Genomic DNA, 20,443 nt, shown 5'->3' on the forward strand with positions numbered 1-20,443 from the left:
TACAACCACTACAGCAGGCAAAGCTAACAATGCATTAAAATATGCCTTGAAGCCAAGATGTCACTATGTTGCCAATATGAGAGGAATTAACTGAAAACTCACCCTGTGGTCTTTACGGAGCGTAGTCAATCTTTTAGTCAAGATCCCTGTACAGTTTATATCTTATGATACAGATGTCTGGACAGATCCTTCTACCCGCCTCTGTGATCTGAGGGCACTTATTGGTGCCTGTGACTTTTGCCCACGGGCTCCGAATGGCCAAATTTAGTCTGTGTACTTCCTTCGCTCCGAAATCTGAGCACTAATGACACCTGATCCATTGGTGGAAGTAATATCAATCCCAGGAATAAGTGCAATAGGATTCCTTATTTCCTGTTGGAAAGTAGAGTTAAGAATTCCTTAATTTATTTCTTGGGTGACTTGGAAGTAAGGATATATTCAGGATGGAAGACAGCAGAGAAAGGTCAAATGATCATAAAGTCCATTTTATCCATGTCTGAGAGTCATATTTAAATCCACTGTACAAGCTGGAACAGAAAATACCATACCTGGTCTTCCACACTGTGTATTTCCCTTCATTTTAAAACAAAAGCACAGTAGAGGTACAATCTAATCAAATTCTACTAACCAGGAGGCAAGATGAGCTGCTTGTCACTTACCATCTGTTGAGTGTTTTTCTTCATCAGTCCCTGAAGCAGATGTTAGATCTGAAACTGATCACTACCCTTAAATCACTGCAGTTTCACAGTTTAGTTCGGACTGGATTGTTCTTGCTTTTGTTCATATTAGCCAGCGAGATGCGTAGACACGGAGACGAGCATTCTTTTAAAAAGGTACTGAACTCTACTTTGTGCACGATGATCGCAAGTACTGTGTTTGTACATTGCATGTAAAAACAAAATCATCCTAAACTCAGAGGACAATGGCCACTCTTCACTATATTCAGATAAGGCATCTATCCATAACCAGAAAGATATTTATTCATGGTAACAGTCACATTATTCCTATTCAGGAAGCAAAGAGTTCCATGTCCTGTCCAGCACCTAGCATGTGTCTGCACACAGCGACAATTTAACCAATCGGGATGTCAGTAAGTGGGAGGAAAGTGAGGGAACTGAAGGTAATGCAAGCAAACAACATGCAAACTCCACCCAGAAGGTTCTCCAGTCTGGGACTGAGCCCAAGGCAGTGACCTTTGAGGCAGCAGTGCCGACGGTCACTCAGTGAACTCTGAATGCCTGCTCATTACCACCGGGCAGACAGAGCCAGGTGGACAGAGCTCCTAGAAATTCAAGAAGACTTAAACATTGGCAGTATAAAACGTCAGATGTTTGTTAGTTTAAAACTCTGAAAGAGCTTGAGAGCAAAGTTTTCTCCTTGTTTCCATAACGGTAAACATTTCAAAGGTGCAAATTCAGCAAGCAGCAACACAGAAAGGTCAAAACTAATATCAATATAGATTTTTCTTTTTCCCAAGTGGAGTTAAACTCTTTTGAGTGTCACCTTGTTTGTTTCAGAAAAATAAAAAGGCTTTTACTTACATATAAAGCACAGTCAAACTGATTGTTGACTGCAGTCTTTGTCTCATTCAGTCCAAACTCCTTCACCAGTGACTATCACCCTTCTCGCTCTATGGGCTAAGGCTGTAAGACTCAAGGGCAGACATGCAGAGATGGACTTGACTGTAGAGTTCCCTTGTCTGTGTGGAGCAGTAATGGCCACCATTAACGTCCCCTGTGTCCAGTGGAGGGACTCGGGAACAAACCCCTGTCAGATCTCACACCGAGCCTTAAAGGCGGACGTGCTTTTTCTCTCAGTAACACTCAATCTACTTCAAACTCCAAGGATGATCCTAGCCTGTCATATTTCATTCTTCCTGTAAGGCAGGTCAGTGATGAAATGCATCAAAGGCAATCATCCCAAAAGGTCATTTGTAATATACGTCCAATGTAACACAAAGCAAGGAGGATTACGAGCAGAAGTGTTATTAAAATGTGCTAACTGGAGCAATACTTTAGAATGGACAGTATTCGTAAGTATAATAAATAGGATCAAAAAGAGGAAAATCTGAGTTTGAGAGCTTATAAATGTGTCTATATGCATCGAATGAGAAATTTTAAATGTGTATTTTCTACAAAGTAGTGGTAATTAAAGAAATACTGAGCAATAACACTGGGATGGGTGTTAAATACTTTTCCTTGCCTTGGTCTGAAGCCAAAAGATGATACAGTACATAACAGTATGAGTCAGGATCATCACACAGATCATGAATTCTATCAGAAAAAGAAGGCTACAAAATGACTGAGGAACGCTTCTTAAAGCTAATTTATTTCTTTCTCTACTTCAGCAGAGAAGAAAACAAATTCAAATATCAAAGTCCTCGGCCCACAACCATTATTGCTTATGTATGATATTTAACAGACATAAAACAATTGAACGTTCTTTTGAATGTGCAGTAACACCTTAGTGTTGCAATGCAACACCGTATAATTACTATACACTTTGCTGAATTTTCAAAATTCAGACTAAAGACATGTTTAATTAAAAACCCCATAACATACAAGTCACATACGAGACAGTATTGAAAAGTTCCAGCTCCTCAGCTAAAACGAGTGGGTTGACCCAGACAGGAAGGGCTCCTGCCTGCAGTATTCCAGCTCTCCGACAGGAGACAAGTTTTTCAACAGCAGCTTGCTCGTCGTGGTCAGTGGGCAGTCTCCCCTGAGCCCAGCCCTGTGCTGGGTGCTGTCAGTCGGTGTGGCCGTGCACCAGCCTGTAGAAAATAGAGTCCTCCCGCTGGCACAGGATGCTGGGAGACTCAAACTCTGCCACCTTCCCAGCATGCATCACGAGCACCTTGTCAGAATCCATGATTGTGTTGATTCTGTGGGGAAAGACATGACAGAAAAAACTGTAATGACACGACAGACATGCCCAAGCAGGACTGCAGCCACCTGTTAGGTGGGATACACAGGAAGAGATAAAGAACAACCACCCTGACAAAAGAACATGTCATTCACTCTTCATGATGATAAAAAATACATGTATTTGAGAATAAGTGTGTGGTTGGAACAAAGTTACATTTAAAACATTTTTAAACCATTTTCCTTACTAAAAGAAACAATTAGCTGTAATTTATCTGGCCACTATCATTCTCATTATCATCATCAATGATCTGTAGACACCGTCATGCATCAATAACAGTATAGCATCCCGGTTCAGCACGCAGGCATAAAGCACCTGTGAGCAATCGTGAGGACTGTTTTCTCTCTGAATTTCTCCCGGATTGTCTGCTGCAGGAGTTGGTCAGTTTTCTGATCAACGCTGGCTGTAGCTTCGTCAATACACAGTATCTTCAGACAGAGAAAAGGAACCATTAAAAACAAGGAAGGCCCAACAGCATTAATGAGCAGAGATAAGAAAGGACAGAGTTTTCCAATGAAAAGTCAAAGTGGATGTGTATTGTTTGATGATACTGAGTAAATGCCTGGGAACACATTTCAGAACCTACGCTGTTTATTCCTAACAACAAAAGGACTTCTAATGGTGTTACTAAAAAAGCTGTCTGTGCTTTCATATCATGACTTCTCCTCAGAATATTCCCAGACAGTTAAGAGGATAGGGTTACAGAAAACCTAAGGGCGAAAACATGCACGTCTTGAATATTTCAGGTATGCACTACAGCGCAGTTGGTGTGTGTGCGCCGCCTGGTCTGTCTGTCTGGTTCCCTCAGACAGACCTGCCCCCGCTTCGCCCCGAGTGAAGGTGGGGCTGCACCGGTACCTTGGCTTGCGTCAGCAGAGCCCGTGCCAGGCACAGCAGCTGGCGCTGCCCCAGAGACAGGCTCTTCCCTTTCTCTCCCACCTCCGCAGCCAGACCCCCTGCCGGCCAGGAGAAGAGTGTCAGTACCACACGGTGCTCAGCACGCAGCAGGACCCCGGCTGCCCCCGCGCTGCCTGCAGCCTGTTGCACGAACTGGAGAATCCCTGACTGGGCCAGCTCCGGCACGACGAACCTGGGATCTCATATTCAATTCCTGGAGGGCCAAGGTCCTTCCTGATCTCTCAGTAACATAGTAAAGACCGTCAGACTAGTTACAAAAGACAGGCCATTCGGCTCATCTAGTCTGTTTCTGATAGTGATCCGCTAATCGATCCAATAATCTCAGCCAGCTTTTTCTTGCAAGATCCTTGCTGGGTCTGGGGAACTTGTTCCACACTCCCACAACTCTTTGGGTAGAGAAGTTCCTCCTGTTCTTGATTTGAAGTGCACTCCCCAGTAGTGTAGCACATTCCCTTAAGCACCAGCATGTTTTGTGTATCTGATTACGTAACAGAAATATATTTTATATACTGACTAAAATTGTACACAATATTTTGATATTGTCAAGATGATGCCTTAGGCTGTTATACAATTTGAATATACAGTAACAGTCCTTGATTTAAATTCGACACTTTCAACACCACATGCTAACATTTTTCTCATACAGCCACGGCTGCCTCAGTGTGTCCTATTTATAGTTTCCGTTTCTCCTTCCTGTCCTCAGACTCGGCGTGGCTCCTCACCCATCCTGGCGACGGCCTCCGTCAGGTGGCACTCCTCCAGCACCTCCAGCAGGGCGGCGTCGGGCTGGCGGCCGCGGGGGTCCAGGTTCTCCCGCACCGTCCCGCTGAACAGGAAGGGGTCCTGGGGGATGACGGCCAGCTGGGACCTGCACAGAGACCGCAATGACTCCTGCTCGGCTCGGGACAGAGGCGCAGGCGACGCACCAGACTCTGTCTGTGGCTGGAGTACAACGGCAGCCTGGCTGCAAACCGGACTTTCTCAGAAGCCTTCGCTCCATCGTCAGGCGCTTCAGGGACACACAACAACAGACCAGAAAACAACAGGGAGAGGATACTCGGCTCGCCGAGCTGCAGAAGGACACACGCGGGGGCCTGCTTCCTCGCACGTGCCAGAGAGCGGCCGGGGGGAGGCTCACCGGAGATCGGTCAGGCCCAGCAGCCGGGTGTCCACGCCATCGACGAGGATCTGCCCGCCGCTCAGCTCCACCATGCGGAACAGCGCCAGGAACATGGTGGACTTCCCCGAGCCGGTCCGCCCCACGATCCCCACCTTCTCTCCGGGCCGGATCACCACGCTCACCCCGTCCAGGGCGTTGGGCAGCCCCGCCCGGTACGCCAGCACCGCCTCCTGGAACTCAATCTGCCCCCTGTGGGGCCAGCTGGGGGGAACCTGGGGCAACACAGCAGGTAACAGGTCACCACTGGCCAGACTTCGCTCCTAACCCTGACGGCCCCCTGTATACAGGACACGGCTCATGACCAATTGAGGCAGCGATAACAGAAGGTATGGGAGAGCAATTGGTAAAGATAAGATAAGATCACTTTATTAGCCCTATACAATTTCTTGCGTTAGGAATTTGTCTTTTCGCACACACAGCTTGCTCTCCATGAGACACACAGACAGGGAGAGAAGCTTGGGGTCAGAGCGCAGCGTCAGCCATTTATACAGCACCCCTGGAGCAGCTGGGGTTAAGGGCTTTGCTCAGGGGCCCAACAGAGTAGGATTCCTCTGCCGGCCGCGGGATACGAACCAGCAACCTTCCAGCCACAGGCGTAGATCCTAAGCCACAGAGCCACCGCACTGCCCCTAGTCAGCTCTCCTGAGTTCATCCCCCCTCCTCGGGCCCTGAAACGTGTTTGCGCTCAGGAACGGGACTCGTGCCAGCGTCGCCGAGCCCACCCGAGCACTCTTACCTCAACACAGCCCCCCTGCGGCTCTATGGGAGTGTCGGTGGAGTACTCCTCGGTCCGCTCCACGCTCACCATCTGAGTCTCCGTCTGCGTGAAGCTGAAGATCAGTCCGGACAGCAGGCTGGTGATGGAGAGGGCGTAGGACAGGGACAGCCCCACCAGGCCTGCGGAGAAGCACAGGAAGAGCGAAGCCACAGAGAACTCATATCAAAATCAGTGCTGCTGCGGCCCAAGGCACCACGGTGATCCTCAACAGAAATCTTCTAGTACAGCAGCTTTCAATTGTACTGCACTGTCCCAAAACAACCGGGCACTTTCTTCTTCATATGTGAAATTATAATATATCATTAGAACATAGATATAAAAAGACATGGCTGCTGCTGGAAAGTTTCCTTTACGAAAGGATATGTGCCACGTGAGAACTTCACATGAACAGATGGCGGCACCGAATAATAATTAAAACTGTGACAACCGGGACCCTCAGCACAATGTGGCGAGTCGCACATCCCTTCCCGCAAGGGTAAAAAAAGTGTCAACAATGACCAGCAGATGGCACTACTGCCCTTTGGCGTCCCATCAGCAGTGACGGACAAGCTGACAGACAAGGAGAGAATAAGGATTGCCGACAAGCGTCTCGCTCACCTGGATCAACGGATTTTTTCTGGTGCTGGATCACTGCAATGACCGCAATGCCGGTTACCACGGCAACTCCAATCATCTGCAGCCGGATGTCCAGCCACTGCATGGCCGCATTGCTGGCAAACAGACAGCGCTGGTTCCTCTCCAGGCGGCTTTCATTCTCCTTCTCGAACCTGCGGGACAACAGGTTCCACAGCATTATCCCATTCCACTCCGGACACCAGCACATCAACTCAAACACACAGGTCCGTGCTTTTCCTCAGCAACTAGTGTCAATATGAGAACCATGTGACAGTGTTAGATCCCATTATTACTGCCAGAGCCCTGTGTCAATTCAATTCAAACAGCTTTACTGGCAAGACCAATGAATTACAGTATACAAATTACAATACAAACATATCATAACACATTCACATACAACACATAGAACATTATTGAGAGACAGGCTCACTGTTCCTCAGGCTATGACAGGAGATCATGTACTCAACTGAGTTCCCATCTCCCTCTCCTAGTAGGACTGATTCTGCCAGGTGTGGGAAAAGTGTCACTGTCAGAGCCCTGTGCTGCTGTCAGACTAGTATCTGTCAGAGCCCTGTGCCGCTGTCAGAGCCCCGTGTCCCTGTCGGAGCCCTGTGCTGCTGTCAGAGCCCCGTGTCCCTGTCGGAGCCCTGTGCTGCTGTCGGAGCCCCGTGTCCCTGTCGGAGCCCTGTGCTGCTGTCGGAGCCCCGTGTCGCTGTCAGAGCCCAGAGTCACTGTCAGAGCCCTGTGCCGCCGTCGGGACCCTGTGCCGCTGTCAGAGCCCAGAGTCACTGTCAGACCTCTGTGCCGCTGTCAGAGCCCTGTGCCGCTGTCAGAGCCCTGTGCCGCTGTCAGAGCCCAGAGTCACTGTCAGACCTCTGTGCCTCTGTCAGAGTCCTGTGCCCCTGTCAGAGCCCAGAGTCACTGTCAGACCTCTGTGCCTCTGTCAGAGTCCTGTGCCCCTGTCGGAGCCCAGAGTCACTGTCGGGGCCCTGTGCCGCCGTCGGGACCCTGTGCCTCTGTCAGAGCCCTGTGCCTCTGTCAGAGCTCAGAGTCACTGTCGGACCTCTGTGCCTCTGTCAGGGCCCTGTGCCGCTGTCAGAGCCCTGTGCCGCTGTCGGATCTCTGTGCCGCTGTCGGACCTCTGTGCCGCTGTCGGAGCCCAGAGTCGCCGTCGGGGCCCTGTGCCGCCGTCGGGGCCCTGTGCCGCCGTCGGGGCCCTGTCAGAGAGCCGGAGAGAGAGCTGACCTGGGGGCCGCTCGGCTGGCGCAGATGGTGCTGAGGCCGGTCAGGGTCTCGGAGAAGTGCGTGTAGATGGGGGAGAGCGTGAGGCTGTAGAGGCGCTTGAGCTCGCGGGAGGAGTGGCGGTAGTAGCGCTGGATGAGGTAGTAGAGCCCAGCCAGGGGCAGCAGCACCAGCAGGATCCAGGGCAGGCCGTAGCTCATGACCACCAGCATGCCCAGCAGCCCGAACGCGTTGGCCAGCAAGATGTTGAGGATGAAAGGCAGCGTGTCGTCCACGCTGTACAGGTCAGAGGAGAAGCGGTTCACAATGCGGCCCAGCGGAGTGGTGTCAAAGAAGGTCACTGTGGCCTGAGGGGCGCAGGAGGGGAGAGACAAGGGATGAGCTCACACGAATACCTGACAGCTCCCCTGCGGTATCAATACGCATCTGTACCTTCAGCCCAGCTCCCCACAAAAACGGACCCAGTGTTTGCAGCGGCCATCGAGTCAGTAAGAAACGAGGAGGCTTAATTAGAGAGACCAGTCTTTTTTTTTTTAACTGCTGCGGCTGAAGAGGGCGAGAGCAGCTGTTCGCCTCTACGTCTTCCCTTGTCGCCTGCCATCAACAGCCTTAGTCCTGATTCAGGGGCACCTTCAAGCTCCACGTCTGCCCTCGGCTGGGGCCGGACTGGGGACAGCGGGCGTTATGGGGCTGCACTTCTACTCTCAGGACCTTTCCGCCCCGTGTTGCGCGGGTCTCGGCAGCACGCCCGTCCGCGAGCCGCGGCTCAGCCCCGTACCTTCAGCACGCGGTCCAGCAGCCTGTCGTGCACGGCCGTGGCTGCGCGGACGGCCCCGTAGGCAAACAGGAAGGCCCTGATGGCGGTGAACACCGAGTTGCCAGCAGCGATGGAGCCGTACACAGTCAGGTAATACTTCAGGTCCGAGGAGCTGTTGGGACTGGGGGCGGAGCCCATCAGAGGGACAGGTGACCTTGGAGACAAGGAGAGAGCGCTGTAGTCATTCATTCGGCACTGTGGGATGAATGAGTGATCCCGGTTAATGGTACAGTGTGTGGTTTGGGAATCATAGTCTCATTTAAACAGGTTCTATTTACAGGCTGAAGACAAACAATATCTGTGTGTAAAGATATCTAAAGTCCTCTGGGGCTGGGATACTGCTTGACACCACCATTCTGTCTGCTATTTAGTACAGAGAATATAGACCAGCATCTTGGCGTCTTGGTCCAGCGCATATTTCAGTTTCAAAGGGATCTTTTGCATCCGGCTACTCCTGCTCTAGAGAACATGTGCTCAGAAAATGGCTTAAAATACAAGTAAACAGAAAACAGAGAGCTAACGGTTTCCACCTCATTTAGCTACGAAATTGAACAATTCAGTGCACGAAACGACATAGGAATAAGACAGGCAGGCTCTTAGACAGCATTATAAAATTCACATGCAACTCACAGAAGTCCTCCCAGAGAGAAGAGCAGCAAGCGGGGTGAGAGGTGAAGCAGAGAGGGGTCACCCTCTGCGAGGGACACGTTGTCCGTCTTCTTCAGGTGAGACACCCAGTTGGACAGCCACCACTCGGAGACGTTCTTCGACGCTGAGGGCCAACACAGCCGTGTCAAACAGCAGCCGAACGTACGAACGACAGCCCCCTCGGGGCGGGAGGGACAGCTGGTCCTCACCTTGCATCAGCAGCAGCGAGAGGAGGATGGACAGCGCCAGGCAGCTGCCCACGGCCAGCCAGTAGGCCCGGTAGACGCGCAGCGACACCACGCCCGACTGCTTCTGCTCCTCGCCGAGCAGGCTGGCCTCCACGGGCGCCTGGTCCGCGGGCTGCAGGCCGCGCTGCTCGTCCCCGGCGCCGTCTGGAACGACAGGAAAGCGCGGACGCCCGTCATCCTCGACGCGTTCGGGCTGCTGGTGGTCCTGAGCTACGGCCTGCCCTGGATCCTGCTGGTGCTGCTGCCCCTGGCTGGGCTCTACTACCTCATCCAGCGCTACTACCGCCACTCCTCCCGCGAGCTCAAGCGCCTCTACAGCCTCACGCTCTCCCCCATCTACACGCACTTCTCCGAGACCCTGACCGGCCTCAGCACCATCCGCGCCAGTCGAGCGGCCCCCAGGTCAGCTCTCTCTCCGGCTCTCCAGCAGCCCCATGAGCCGCTGTCCGCAGGCTGCACTCCCGGGACAGCCCTGACTCTCGCGAAGGGCTGTTTCTGCCCCGTGCATTAGAAACGAAGGACGGTCTTTTCTTAGAGCATGAATTCTGGAGAGCCTGTAGAGAACATGCAGGCAGCAGCCCCGACTGTGACCACAAACACTGATGCCCGGTCGCAGGCACGTTACCACACAGTAACCTGTCTAAAGCAGAGGGACACACCTCCAGGGCAGGAAGGCCATGGTGACTGCGGGTCTTCATCCCACCAGTTCTGCTCGTAGACTAACTGAGCTGATCATTAGTTTAACAAGACCAGCTCACCTCTTCCCAGAGACCCAGGACACCTGCTGGACACTGGCCCTGTGCTTTAAAGTTTGCGCCTGACTAAATGAAAATGTAGCATCTTACTTATCTAGCTCATCGGCTGTGCTGTATGGCTGCTACATGCAAAAGTGGATTGGGATATAAAATCCCTTCATGGATGCAAGGAATCATAATTATTACCATTTATTGCTTTAGTGTTTTGATAGTAGTACTGTTACAGGAGTATGTTACTACTGGGTGGGCAATCCCAGTCCTGGGGGATTTTCATTCTAACTCAGCTTTTCATGACCTAATGAAAATGACATGATCAATCTAATTTAACAACTTCTTCCGGTACGGACTTCCAGGACCACTTAGACTTGTCATAAGCTAGAAGTGTCCTGTTGGGTTGCTGTGCATACCACTGAGATTAAACTGGCACAACAATCAATAGCCCATAGCAGTGCAATATCTCCTGTTTCCATTACTTCATGGTTTTATTTCTGCAGGTATGATAATACCTTTTTCCTTCCTATTATCATCATTCTTCCTGGTTTTGGGAACTGCTTCCACCAGAGGAAGAATTTCCTCAGGGGTTCCTGAAATGAAATAAACACAATCCTAACCAAATCCACAAAGAATTAAAAGAGTAATTTCAAGTGTGACATTGAAAGACAGACTGCCAAGGGTGGGTTAATTCACAAAGACAAATAGTGCTTTGTGAAATTAATACTCCTATTTAACACCTTACATCCTTATACATGAAAGTTAATCAGAATCAATTTAAAATATTTAACCAACTGAGATCATATCTCATCTTCTTTTATCTAGAAAGAGTAAATGGTTTTGGTTTCATTTTCTAAGCCAGGGTTCCAGAGCTTTGGTTTGTGCTGTACCAGTTTTCACAATCTTCCCCTCATCCATCAAGACGACGACATCGGCCTTGTCGAGAAACTCAGTGCGGTGCGTGCAAAGGATTCTGGTCTTGTGCTTGAGGATTCCCAGAATGCATTTCTCCAGAAGGTGACTGGCCACATCAGCATCAACAGCAGCCAAGGGGTCGTCAAGAAGATAAATGTCTTTTTCCTGGGAACGGGAGGGCGTGGAAAAAGCAAGTTTTTCCACTTTTAATAACCGAAAAAAGAAGGTTTTATAGATAAAATATAATATTACGGTCTCATTCAATGGTCACGAATACGACTACAACAGTCCGGGAATGTTCAAGACTGCCTTACCATGTAAACGGCTCTGGCTAAGGCAAGACGGGCTTTCTGTCCCCCGCTGAGAGTCACCCCATTTTCTCCGACCTCAGTCAGGTCCCCTGATGGCAAAATCTGCAAACGAACATCAGCAAAATCAGAGCAGGCCGTGTCAAACCCAATGCCTGAAGCTTTGGCCTTCAGAGCTCTACCAGAGCCAGCTCGGACGGGACTGAATCACACAGAGTAAAGGCAGGGTGCCGAGCAGACCGGCATTGCGCCTGCTACTGTTACTGACATTACTCAACTGAGGAGTTCCCTGCTGATAATGAGGACAGGGCTACTGCACTGCCTTGATCAGAGTCTGTCGTTTCTAATTTGAGGAAGACACAGACAAAGTATTTAAAGGCATTAAAAAGCCATCTTCAGGTTGGATGCAATTTGTCCCTGGCAGTTTTAGGATTTATTAATTTAAAACCAGAAACGATAGGCCTTCCTGCCATGCTCTTTTAGCCAATAACCTTGACATTTTCATGAAACAGCTGGATGAGATCCTTGGATCAAACTAATCACTATCAAATGGGCTAGATGGACTGAATGGCTCCCTCTCATTTGTAGCCTCTTACTTTTTTACGTCCTGGGACTGGAATAATCACTACATAATCCACCCATTTGCTAACCACTTTATCCAGTTCAGGGTTGTGGGGGAGCAGGAGCCTGTCCCAGCCAGCAATGGGCACAAGGCAGGACACACCCTGGAAGGGACGCCAGTCCATCACAGGCCCGATACACAGACACAAATACTCACACCAGGGCCAATTTTCCCAGGAGCCAATTCACCTACCAGTATGTTTTTGGACTGTTAGGGGGAAACTGGAGCACCTGGGGGAAACCCACACAAACACGGGGAGGGCGTACGAGCCAAAGCCGCTCCCACTTCAGCGAGACCACCTGTGCTGTGTGCCCGCCCGCTGCGGAGAGCTCGACTCACGCTGAGGTCATCGGGCAGCGCGCAGGCCTCCAGCACGGCCCGGTACAGCCTGGCGCTGTGCTCCTTGCCGAAGAGGATGTTGTCCCGGACGCTGGCGTGCTGGATCCAGGGCTCCTGCGCGGCCAGGCCAAAGCCGAGCTCTCTGCCCTGCACGTACAGCAGCCCCCCACACCTGCGCAGGCACAGAGCGTTAGGGCTGGAGGAAGCAGCTGCCGCGGCAGCAACACGGCACCGCAAAAACAAGCAGGAAGATGATATCTTCTGCACATCCTATTGCAGCTGAACTACAAATCCAATACTCTGGCAGCTTTAATGTTTGACTCCAAACCTCTCCACCTCGTAATTTTGCACTAAAATGATTCTACACAACTACACGTAGCCCCTGTACTTATATTTCTGTGAGCATGATTAGCTCTATATTTCCAAGTGAGTGATGCAGCAAATAAAATCACCAGGCCAGAATCAAATCATTATGCTGCAGGAGCTGAACCACTCTTACTCCTGTTCTTGGGAGCTGTAATATATTGATATATTAGTCATGTAACAGCGCAGCTATGAACAAGATATAAATAGCAACAATTACTATTCCTTGACATTATGAGACACTCCTGGGTGATTGACAGAAGCCAGTATTCTCCAGAAACTCCCCAACACATCAGATGAGGTAGATAAGTAAAATGTTGCTTCACTGACTTCATGAAAGGCGAACCTTAAGGGAGTTGTACTCTACTCTTACAGACAGTGCTAGTGGATTGTTAATGCCCACGGACCTTGGTTTAACGACTCATCCAAAGGACGGAACCTCACGCAAAACTACTGTAGGCTTGCAGGAACTACTGGACAGTAAACTCTGGCGCAGTGGGGAAAGTCCCTCCTACTTGTACACTGAGACCACTTACAGTCGCAACCTGGTTGGCCTGACACCGCCCTGCTTTTCTTTGATTCCTTTGGTTACCTGTTTAGTTCTCCAGTGATGGCTGCCAGCAGAGAACTCTTCCCACAGCCCACTTTCCCTATCACGGCAACCAGCGCCCCCTGTTGGACAGAATGATCACTGCATCACATGGGGGAGACCCCCGAGTCTCTTCGTCGAGACATAACATAACATCACTCTTATTCGCCATATACAATTTCTTGCATTAGGAATTCGTCTTTTCGCACACGCCAGCTTGCTCTCCATGAGACACACAGACACACAGACAGGGAGAGAAGCTTGGGGTCAGAGTGCAGGGTCAGCCATTGAAGAGCACCCCCTGAAGCAGTTGGGGTTAAGGGCCTGGCTCAAGGGCACAACTTAGTAGGATTCCTCTGCCAGCTGTGGGATTTGAACCGGCAAACCCTCCAGCCACAGGCGCAGATCCTGAGCCACAGAGCACCGGAAACGTACCTTTTTTGCATGCCGTTTTCAAAAACATCTAGAAGAAACTTTCCTGCTTAGAAAAGTTCATCGGTCAAAGTGCCAAGCCGTTGTAAATCGTTATGGCTACTGTTATGATCAAAAGAAAACAACGGCGTAACGAAGAGTCAAGCCGCTGTCTTCGCGAGCGGCGGCCGGCGGGAGAGGCAGACCTGTCTGACGGTGAGGTCGAGGCTGTGCAGCTGCAGGCTGCCCCCTGCTGGGGGGTCCCTGCTGGCCGGGCCCTGCCAGGAGAAGGCTCCGTGCTTCAGCTGGATGGCGGTCTGGGGGTCCTCCGGGACCTCTGGGAAAACACAATTCTTCTTCAGGAATCGGCCGTCGCTTTGACCCCCGAGCACCTAACGCTCGGACCCACCTCGACGGCGCAGCGGGACCCCTGGCCGGCGCAGTCCGGGCGCGCGGCGGCGGGGCCCGAGCCTGGCGTCTGCACCCCCACTCTGACCCCCGCTGCCAAGCAGACGCACACCTGAGCTGTAATAGGCGTCCAGATCCTGGTCTGACAGCTCCAGGAAACGCTGGATTCGGTCCAGAGACACCTTGGCCTCTATGGTCCCGTTCAGGACCCAGGGGAAGTTGTTGAGGGGCATGATGAGCATCCCCACTAACGCCAGAGCAGTAAACACCTGCAAGACAGCAGCAGATAACAATACGAAAGGTTTAAAGGTAATTTAAAAGTCAACCCTCACTCGCATTCATTCCCTGGTAATACATGTTTTTAGCCTGAACATATTTACAACCCTTTAGGCTTACGTTACCTGCCGCAGTTTATGATAGTTACATTAAGTGCTATTTACAAAGGAAATATAGCCTCTAATGAATCTGTGGGGAATCGTGTTGCAAACGTTTTTAAAACAAACCTCCTTTTAAGTTAATGGTTTCCAATCCTGGTCCTGGGGACCAACACACCTGAGCTCTCAGGTACACAGTCAGACCCTTCACTGATTTAATAAGAAGAATTTGAATTTGAACTGCGTGTTCCCAGCTCCTGACCGACTGATCGGACTCCTGGAGAACGGCATTCCACAGGCAGAAGGGGATCACCGGATTGGCCCTGCGTTTCCTTGGGAGATTTCTCAGTAGGAGCAGCAGCCAATATAACAGCAGGCAGGGGCAGAGGGCAGGGTGCCGTGTGAAAGACCCTGCAGGTCAGGGAGGGAGTGGGTTAGTGGTATCCCGAACTGCAGAGAGTTTCGATTGCACAGGAGTGTTTAACCCCTGTGCTTTAACATCAGTAGCCAGCCAGTCCTATGTCCCATTCAGGTTTGAGAAGTCAGGAAGAGATAAAGAAGACTTGCAAGGGATTTGTTTGGCATGGGATTGAGAAAAGAGAGATGGATCTAGAGAGAATTTAGTAGTCTTTTAAGTGTGTATTGTATTCCTGGATTAGTTTGAATTCTAGTTTGAATTGCAGGTCTTGGAAGACCAGGATTGGGAACCGCTGTTTTAAGTGCAAACTGGAGCTATTCAAGTACAAGCAGTCAAGAAGGGCGTGTGCACACACACCCAGTCTGACCTTGGCAGCAGTGAGCTCATGGCCCAGCAGCACATATGTGATGAAGGTGATAATGGAGATGACAACAGGCAGCGCTGCCCAGGTGTAGACGCACACAGCATCCAGGTATTTGATGGTCTTGAGGTGTGCCAGCTCCTGCTTTCTGCAGCCAGCGATCTTCTCCGCAAAGTGCTTCTCCCAAGTGTAGAACTTTATCACCCGCATCCCAGACAGGACCTCAGTCATCAGCTAAAGGTTTAGACACGGACATCGTGGCAAATGAAGTAAAGAAAACCTTTTAAAGTGCATGATCATTCCACACTTAGCACTGATGATCCTGGCTTCATTTCATGCATTGTCAGCAGAGCACAGGTTATTTTAAGGTTACCGGTAAATCTCAGGATCATTTTATGATTTCACTAGTTTAATCTCTGTAGGGTGAGACATACTGTAGACAGTACACACCAGTTGTCTCCTCCTTGGTCCCAGAAAGCCTCAGCCTTCCAAGTTTTAGATACATAGCTAATAGGTTTTATTTAAACAGCTAAACATCACATTAAACGTGATTAACCAAGCCAGTAACTGGCTCACTGAGCACTGAGCTTGCATGAAAGGTGGAAAGCCGCGTGTCCCCGCAGGAGCAAAGCCGGAGCCCGTCAGTGGTTACCTTGACGCGGCTGTCCTTGTGCTTCAGCATGCTCTTGTTGTTCTCCATGATGCGGCTGGCGATCACCTTGTTGAGGGGCACCAGCAGCAGCGCCAGGGCCAGCCCGCCCAGGAAGGCCACGCCCACCTGCTGGTCCAGCAGGTAGAGCGTGATGGCGAACTGGACGGGCAGGCTCCACACCTCGTGGAAGCTGCCGAAGAAGTTGACCAGGCGGTCGGTGTCGGTGCTCATGAAGTTGACCACCTCGCCCAGGGTGAAGCGGGCCAGGGTGGTGCCGCTGACGCACAGGGCCTTGCGGTAGATGGCGGAGATGATGGCGGAGCGGGCCGCCAGGGAGATCTTGGACACCTCGAAGGTGAAGACGTTGCGGAGGACTGCGGCGAGGAAGGTGCTGGCGAAGAGCCCCAGGGCGCACCACACCCCTCGGCTCAGGGGCGCCGCGCCCGCCTCCATGAAGCTCACCAGGCTGTTCAACAGCAGCGGCCCGGCAAACCCAAGCATGTTCCCCGCCAGCTTCAGCGCCCCCAGCAGGTAGTACCTGGTCCCGAAGGCCGCGTGCAGCACCCACAGGAGCCTGACCTCGGGTGTCGGAGGAGAAAGCGGACCTCCCTCCCCGCCGGGCGCCTCCGGCGGCTCTGGCCAGCCCGCCGCGCCCTTCTGAGCGCTCCTCCCCAGCTCCCTGGAGCGGGAGCACATCTCCCAGCAGCGCTCGAAGTGCTCCCGCACGGCTGAGGTGCGCAGCCCGCGGGGCAGGAGGTAGAGGTCGGAGTAGCTCTCCAGCTCCCTGCGCCGGCCGCGCTGCATCAGGGGGTTCAGCCAGAAGTAAAAGAGCCTGGAGATGCAGCCGCTGCCGTCCTCGCCCACGATCTCCCCGGGCCCGGGAGCGGCCAGCAGGGGGGCGCGCTCCGAGTCGTTGACGGACAGCGACGCCCGGGCCCCGGGGCCGGGGGCGGCCCAGGCCAGCAGGTAGAGCAGCAGCAGGAGGAGCCGGGCAGACGCCGCGGCCAGGCGCAGGAGCCGGAGGGGCTGCCCGGGGTCCAGGTAGCCGGGGTCCCGCAGGTAAGACACCAGACTGACCACCAGGGCGGCGGCCGGCAGCAGGGCGGAGACGAGCAGCTCCGGCGGGCCCCTGCCCCTTCCGTGGGCGGATCTGCGCAGGGCCGCCAGCGCCCCGCAGTGGACGAGCCATGCCAGGACGGCAGCGCCATCGGCCAGCACGTCCAGGTAGAGGGCGGGCTGCCGCAGGAGGGGGGACACCGCGAGGTCTGCGGCGAACAGCAGGGCCAGCAGCGCCGCCGCCGCGGCCCGGCAAAGCCACCCCCAGGCCGGGGGGGCCCCGGCCGGCGCACAGCTGCGGGGGAGGAGAACAGAAACCGGCCGGTCACCGCGTCCGCTCCTGGCTTCGCACCCGGCCCTCAGACAGCGCCTGAAGGCGGGCTCATAAATTACGTTCGCACACACAACGACATCAAACACACTGAAATATCCCCTCGCCTGATCTTTACGTTTGCCATGTTCAGAGAAGACCCCGAGATCATTTAAGCCACAGCGCGCGCACAACGTGCCTGTGTAAGGGCCTGAACACATGCAGGCTGGCCTACCTGGGGGTGCTCAGGTAACAGGCGCTGGAGAGAGCAAGGACAGAGTGTGGCAGGGCACCGAGAAACAGCTGGCTGAAGCAGGGGCTGATGGTGCCATTCTGCCACACCGGCAGGGGGTCAAGACTGTCCGTGTGGCAGAGCTCTGCCAGGAAGTGAGCCATCTCCCACACTCAGACCGTCATCTACAGAGAGGAGACAAGCGGGCAGTCAGGCCAGTACTTCCCCATTTACGACGACGGCAGCGTACCTGCCTGAGAGAATCTGGGCGTCTGGCCCCTCAGGCTGAGCAGGTCCTTCTGAGAAAGAACATTGCTGTTTGTTAAACTGGTGACAAAGTGGGATATCACCAGCAGCATTTACTGTATTAAATACACAGGGTGAGACCAGTGACGTGAGACCGAAAATACCGAGAATAAAGATGAATATTCTAATACAACTATAGTCTATATACTGAGCGAAATATAGACGCGTCGCAGGACTTGTTTACCTCTGGTTCCGGGCTTGAATAAACCACAGGAATCCTGGCACAATCCTGCCACAAAACTATCCCGAACGTGTACAATGTAACGTCTGGGATTTTGTTCGTCTTTTCCCAGCACACTGAAACCTTCGAGGACTAGGCGGACGTGATGAGCCCTTATTAAGTTATTTCATATTGAGTTCAAGTGACTTTCAAATGAACATCATCACTCTGTAAAAGGTGAATTGAAAAATAACGCGCTTTGCCCACAATAGAAAACAGAAAATGATGGGTTTACTGCTGCTGTCCTTTCCGTTTCACGTCAACAGCGCACACGTTGCACACAGACGAATGATACATCATAGATTTTAAAAATATATATTTGAACAGCTTCTTCCGACAAAGGAGCTGCGTATGTGATCAACATGCACATTCAGCATCTGTAAATGCCTACTAACCCGGACAGAAGCGACCTTTAACATAAACCCATAAATTCCAATAAGCAATAAGGTTTTGACTTGTCGGTGACATTATTACCTTGATATATTGCGCTACAATACGCTGTCATCACTGCGCTCACCAACATTCACCATCTCTCTGCGTTTACTTTCATCGCCAAGCGCCAATGACTGCCTGATATCTGGAGTCTAATTCAAAGCCTCATAAAAGCAAACTAATCACAGGTGATCGGAACCCGTGCAAGATAGTAACTTTTGCATTGCGGAGAGGTTTCGGAGCGAACAACACGGATACATGGCGGCGTTGAGGTGCGTCTCTTTAGCGCCGCCTGGGGGACTGGAGGTGTATCGTGCTCTGGCCATGATCGGAGAGCCGCGACGACCGGGGACATAATCGCTTTAAAAGCTTTGTTACAGCTGCCCTTCAGTTCGTTGAACTCTTAAATAACTTGAAATCGCTAACTTAAAAAACGAAAAGAGATGGATCTAGTTTAGTGTACGTAGCGTGCATGCCTTTACAATTACAGCAACGACCCGGAGACCAATGTACACAGCTGGAGCTCCACCTGCTTTGCGCGAAGTAACTCGCTCGGACTAGATACAGTAGGGTCCCGACTGTGGTTTTAACCGGCTCCACCCCAGTCCTGAGTCGATAGCTCTAACGGGGACCTTGGCCTGCTCCGGAGCTGTGTTATTCTGGCTAGCCGGGTTAAAGCTGTCCCTCAAGATCTCAAGTGCGCGCAGCGATCGGGACTGTGACGTCATGCTCTTTAATTGAACCCTTAATTGCACTGACACGTTCTTGGACCTTATGCAGGTTTCCTTCTGCGCCAAAAGTTGGAGTCCCAAGTTACTTCATTGAGCGCAGTAGTTAAAAAATGAACCCCAACATGTTTACAAGTTGAGTGGTATAGTAGCGCAGTGGTGAGCAATTTCTGCCTTGCAGTGCTGGGGTCCTGGGTTCAATTCTGGACCTGGGGTGCTGTCTGTGTGGAGTTTGCATGTTTCCCTCTAGTTGTACCAGTTTTCTCCTACTGTAAAAAAGACATACTTGGAGGTTAATGGGCTGCTGTATGAAAACTGGCTGCAGTGTGAGTGTGTGTCTGTGTCTCTGCCTGCCCTGTGATGGACTGGTGTCCCATCCAGGGTGTACCCTGCCTTCCTCTGGTGCTTCCCAGAAGAGCCTCCAGCTCCCCCACGACCCTGAGCTGGATCAAGTGGTTTAGAACATGAATGGGTGTTCACGATTTAAAATACAAAGGCATGAAATGAATCTTATTACTAGGTCAATGAAATGTTCAATTAGTAACCTGGGGCTGAGCTTCGTCTAATTCTGGTCCTGGAGAGCCAGCCCTTTTCTAAATGCTCCAGGTCTCTCTAAAAGCATCAGCACCAAACGAGCTATAGAAAGTTGGTAAAGTGGCCCATTTGAATCAATTACTAAACTTCATTGTTAGCTAGAGGAAAACCCCCCCACACACAGACATCGGCCCTCCAGTCCAGGACCGGTCAATAATGCTAAAGTTTAAGGAAAACTGTAGGATCGAAGGTATACGATATGACATTCGCAACACGTTGCAGTAACTGAGTGTTTTCACTGGGATTTTCAAGCACAGAGCTGCACAAGCTATCATTATGCATTTAAATGCTCTTCTGTTTATTCACACGGGTTTGGGAGGCCCACGTGGTTTAACAGCTATGACAAAATACACTTTTCAAACATTCGCAATCGCAGTAGTCCAAGACATTTGAAACTTTACCTCCTATCTCGTTCTCGTTGCTCCTCCATTCAGGACTGAAATGCGGAAAGCGATTTGTTTTTTATTGCACCGAATTATGAGACTGTTGTACCTCGCACTTTGACCAGCAATTATGAATTTTTAAAAATACTTAAAGCAAAAGTACACCGGAACAAAGAAGGAGCATCAGAAAATATCCGCTTTAGGAACTTTGGACTTTTATATGATGTGAAAACAAATTGTCTTGCTAGATAATGGATTCGACTGTCGCCATAAGGGCGAGCTGGAAGTGATGTAATCGATATAAA

General features: G+C 51.3%; 2 protein-coding genes across 7 annotated transcripts; one reads left to right on the forward strand and one right to left on the reverse strand.

Annotated features, from left to right (window-relative positions):
* Window positions 1–2,307: 2,307 nt before the first annotated feature.
* Window positions 2,308–20,297, reverse strand: abcc10 (ATP binding cassette subfamily C member 10). 6 transcript variants are annotated; one of them, XM_088610605.1, is made up of 23 exons: window positions 18,476–18,882; window positions 17,726–17,774; window positions 17,479–17,660; window positions 15,878–17,228; window positions 15,232–15,459; window positions 14,185–14,341; window positions 13,871–14,001; window positions 13,257–13,336; window positions 12,302–12,473; window positions 11,347–11,445; window positions 11,008–11,197; window positions 10,633–10,710; window positions 9,333–9,515; window positions 9,106–9,247; window positions 8,437–8,629; window positions 7,662–8,005; window positions 6,399–6,568; window positions 5,760–5,920; window positions 4,982–5,235; window positions 4,566–4,711; window positions 3,784–3,881; window positions 3,241–3,353; window positions 2,308–2,884 (listed from the first exon to the last, which is right to left on the reverse strand). In XM_088610605.1, exons 3-23 carry the CDS (start codon window positions 17,637–17,639, stop codon window positions 2,749–2,751), a joined length of 4,587 nt encoding a protein of 1,528 aa, XP_088466731.1. In that variant the 5' UTR covers window positions 17,640–17,660; window positions 17,726–17,774; window positions 18,476–18,882; the 3' UTR covers window positions 2,308–2,748. The 6 variants fall into 6 exon arrangements, with proteins under 6 accessions (XP_088466731.1, XP_088466730.1, XP_088466734.1 ...); XM_088610604.1 differs by lacking the exons at window positions 17,726–17,774; window positions 18,476–18,882 and adding an exon at window positions 20,157–20,297; XM_088610608.1 differs by lacking the exon at window positions 17,726–17,774 and having other exon boundaries at window positions 8,437–8,596; window positions 18,476–18,885.
* LOC148646383 (ATP-binding cassette sub-family C member 10-like) lies at window positions 9,520–9,882 on the forward strand (the record flags this gene model as incomplete). The annotated part of the gene is made up of 1 exon (XM_088610027.1): window positions 9,520–9,882. A coding segment is annotated over one exon (363 nt), but the record flags the coding sequence as incomplete, so codon positions are not given.
* Window positions 20,298–20,443: the final 146 nt, after the last annotated feature.

Source organism: Lepisosteus platostomus, chromosome 17 (genome assembly GCF_059453375.1).
Source record: "Lepisosteus platostomus isolate fLepPlt1 chromosome 17, fLepPlt1.hap1, whole genome shotgun sequence".
NCBI classification, from domain to species: domain Eukaryota; kingdom Metazoa; phylum Chordata; class Actinopteri; order Semionotiformes; family Lepisosteidae; genus Lepisosteus; species Lepisosteus platostomus.

Excerpts from the sequence above, each read along its gene's own strand:
- abcc10 (XM_088610604.1), bottom strand. The coding sequence starts at position 17,639 with ATGGCTCACTTCCTGGCAGAGCTCTGCCACACGGACAGTCTTGACCCC. Across the intron at positions 8,630-9,105 it reads TTCTCTCTGGGAGGACTTCT|GTCACCTGTCCCTCTGATGG; the intron begins GTGAGTTGCATG and ends CTTGTCTCCAAG. Across the intron at positions 2,885-3,240 it reads GTCCTCACGATTGCTCACAG|AATCAACACAATCATGGATT; the intron begins GTGCTTTATGCC and ends CTTTCCCCACAG.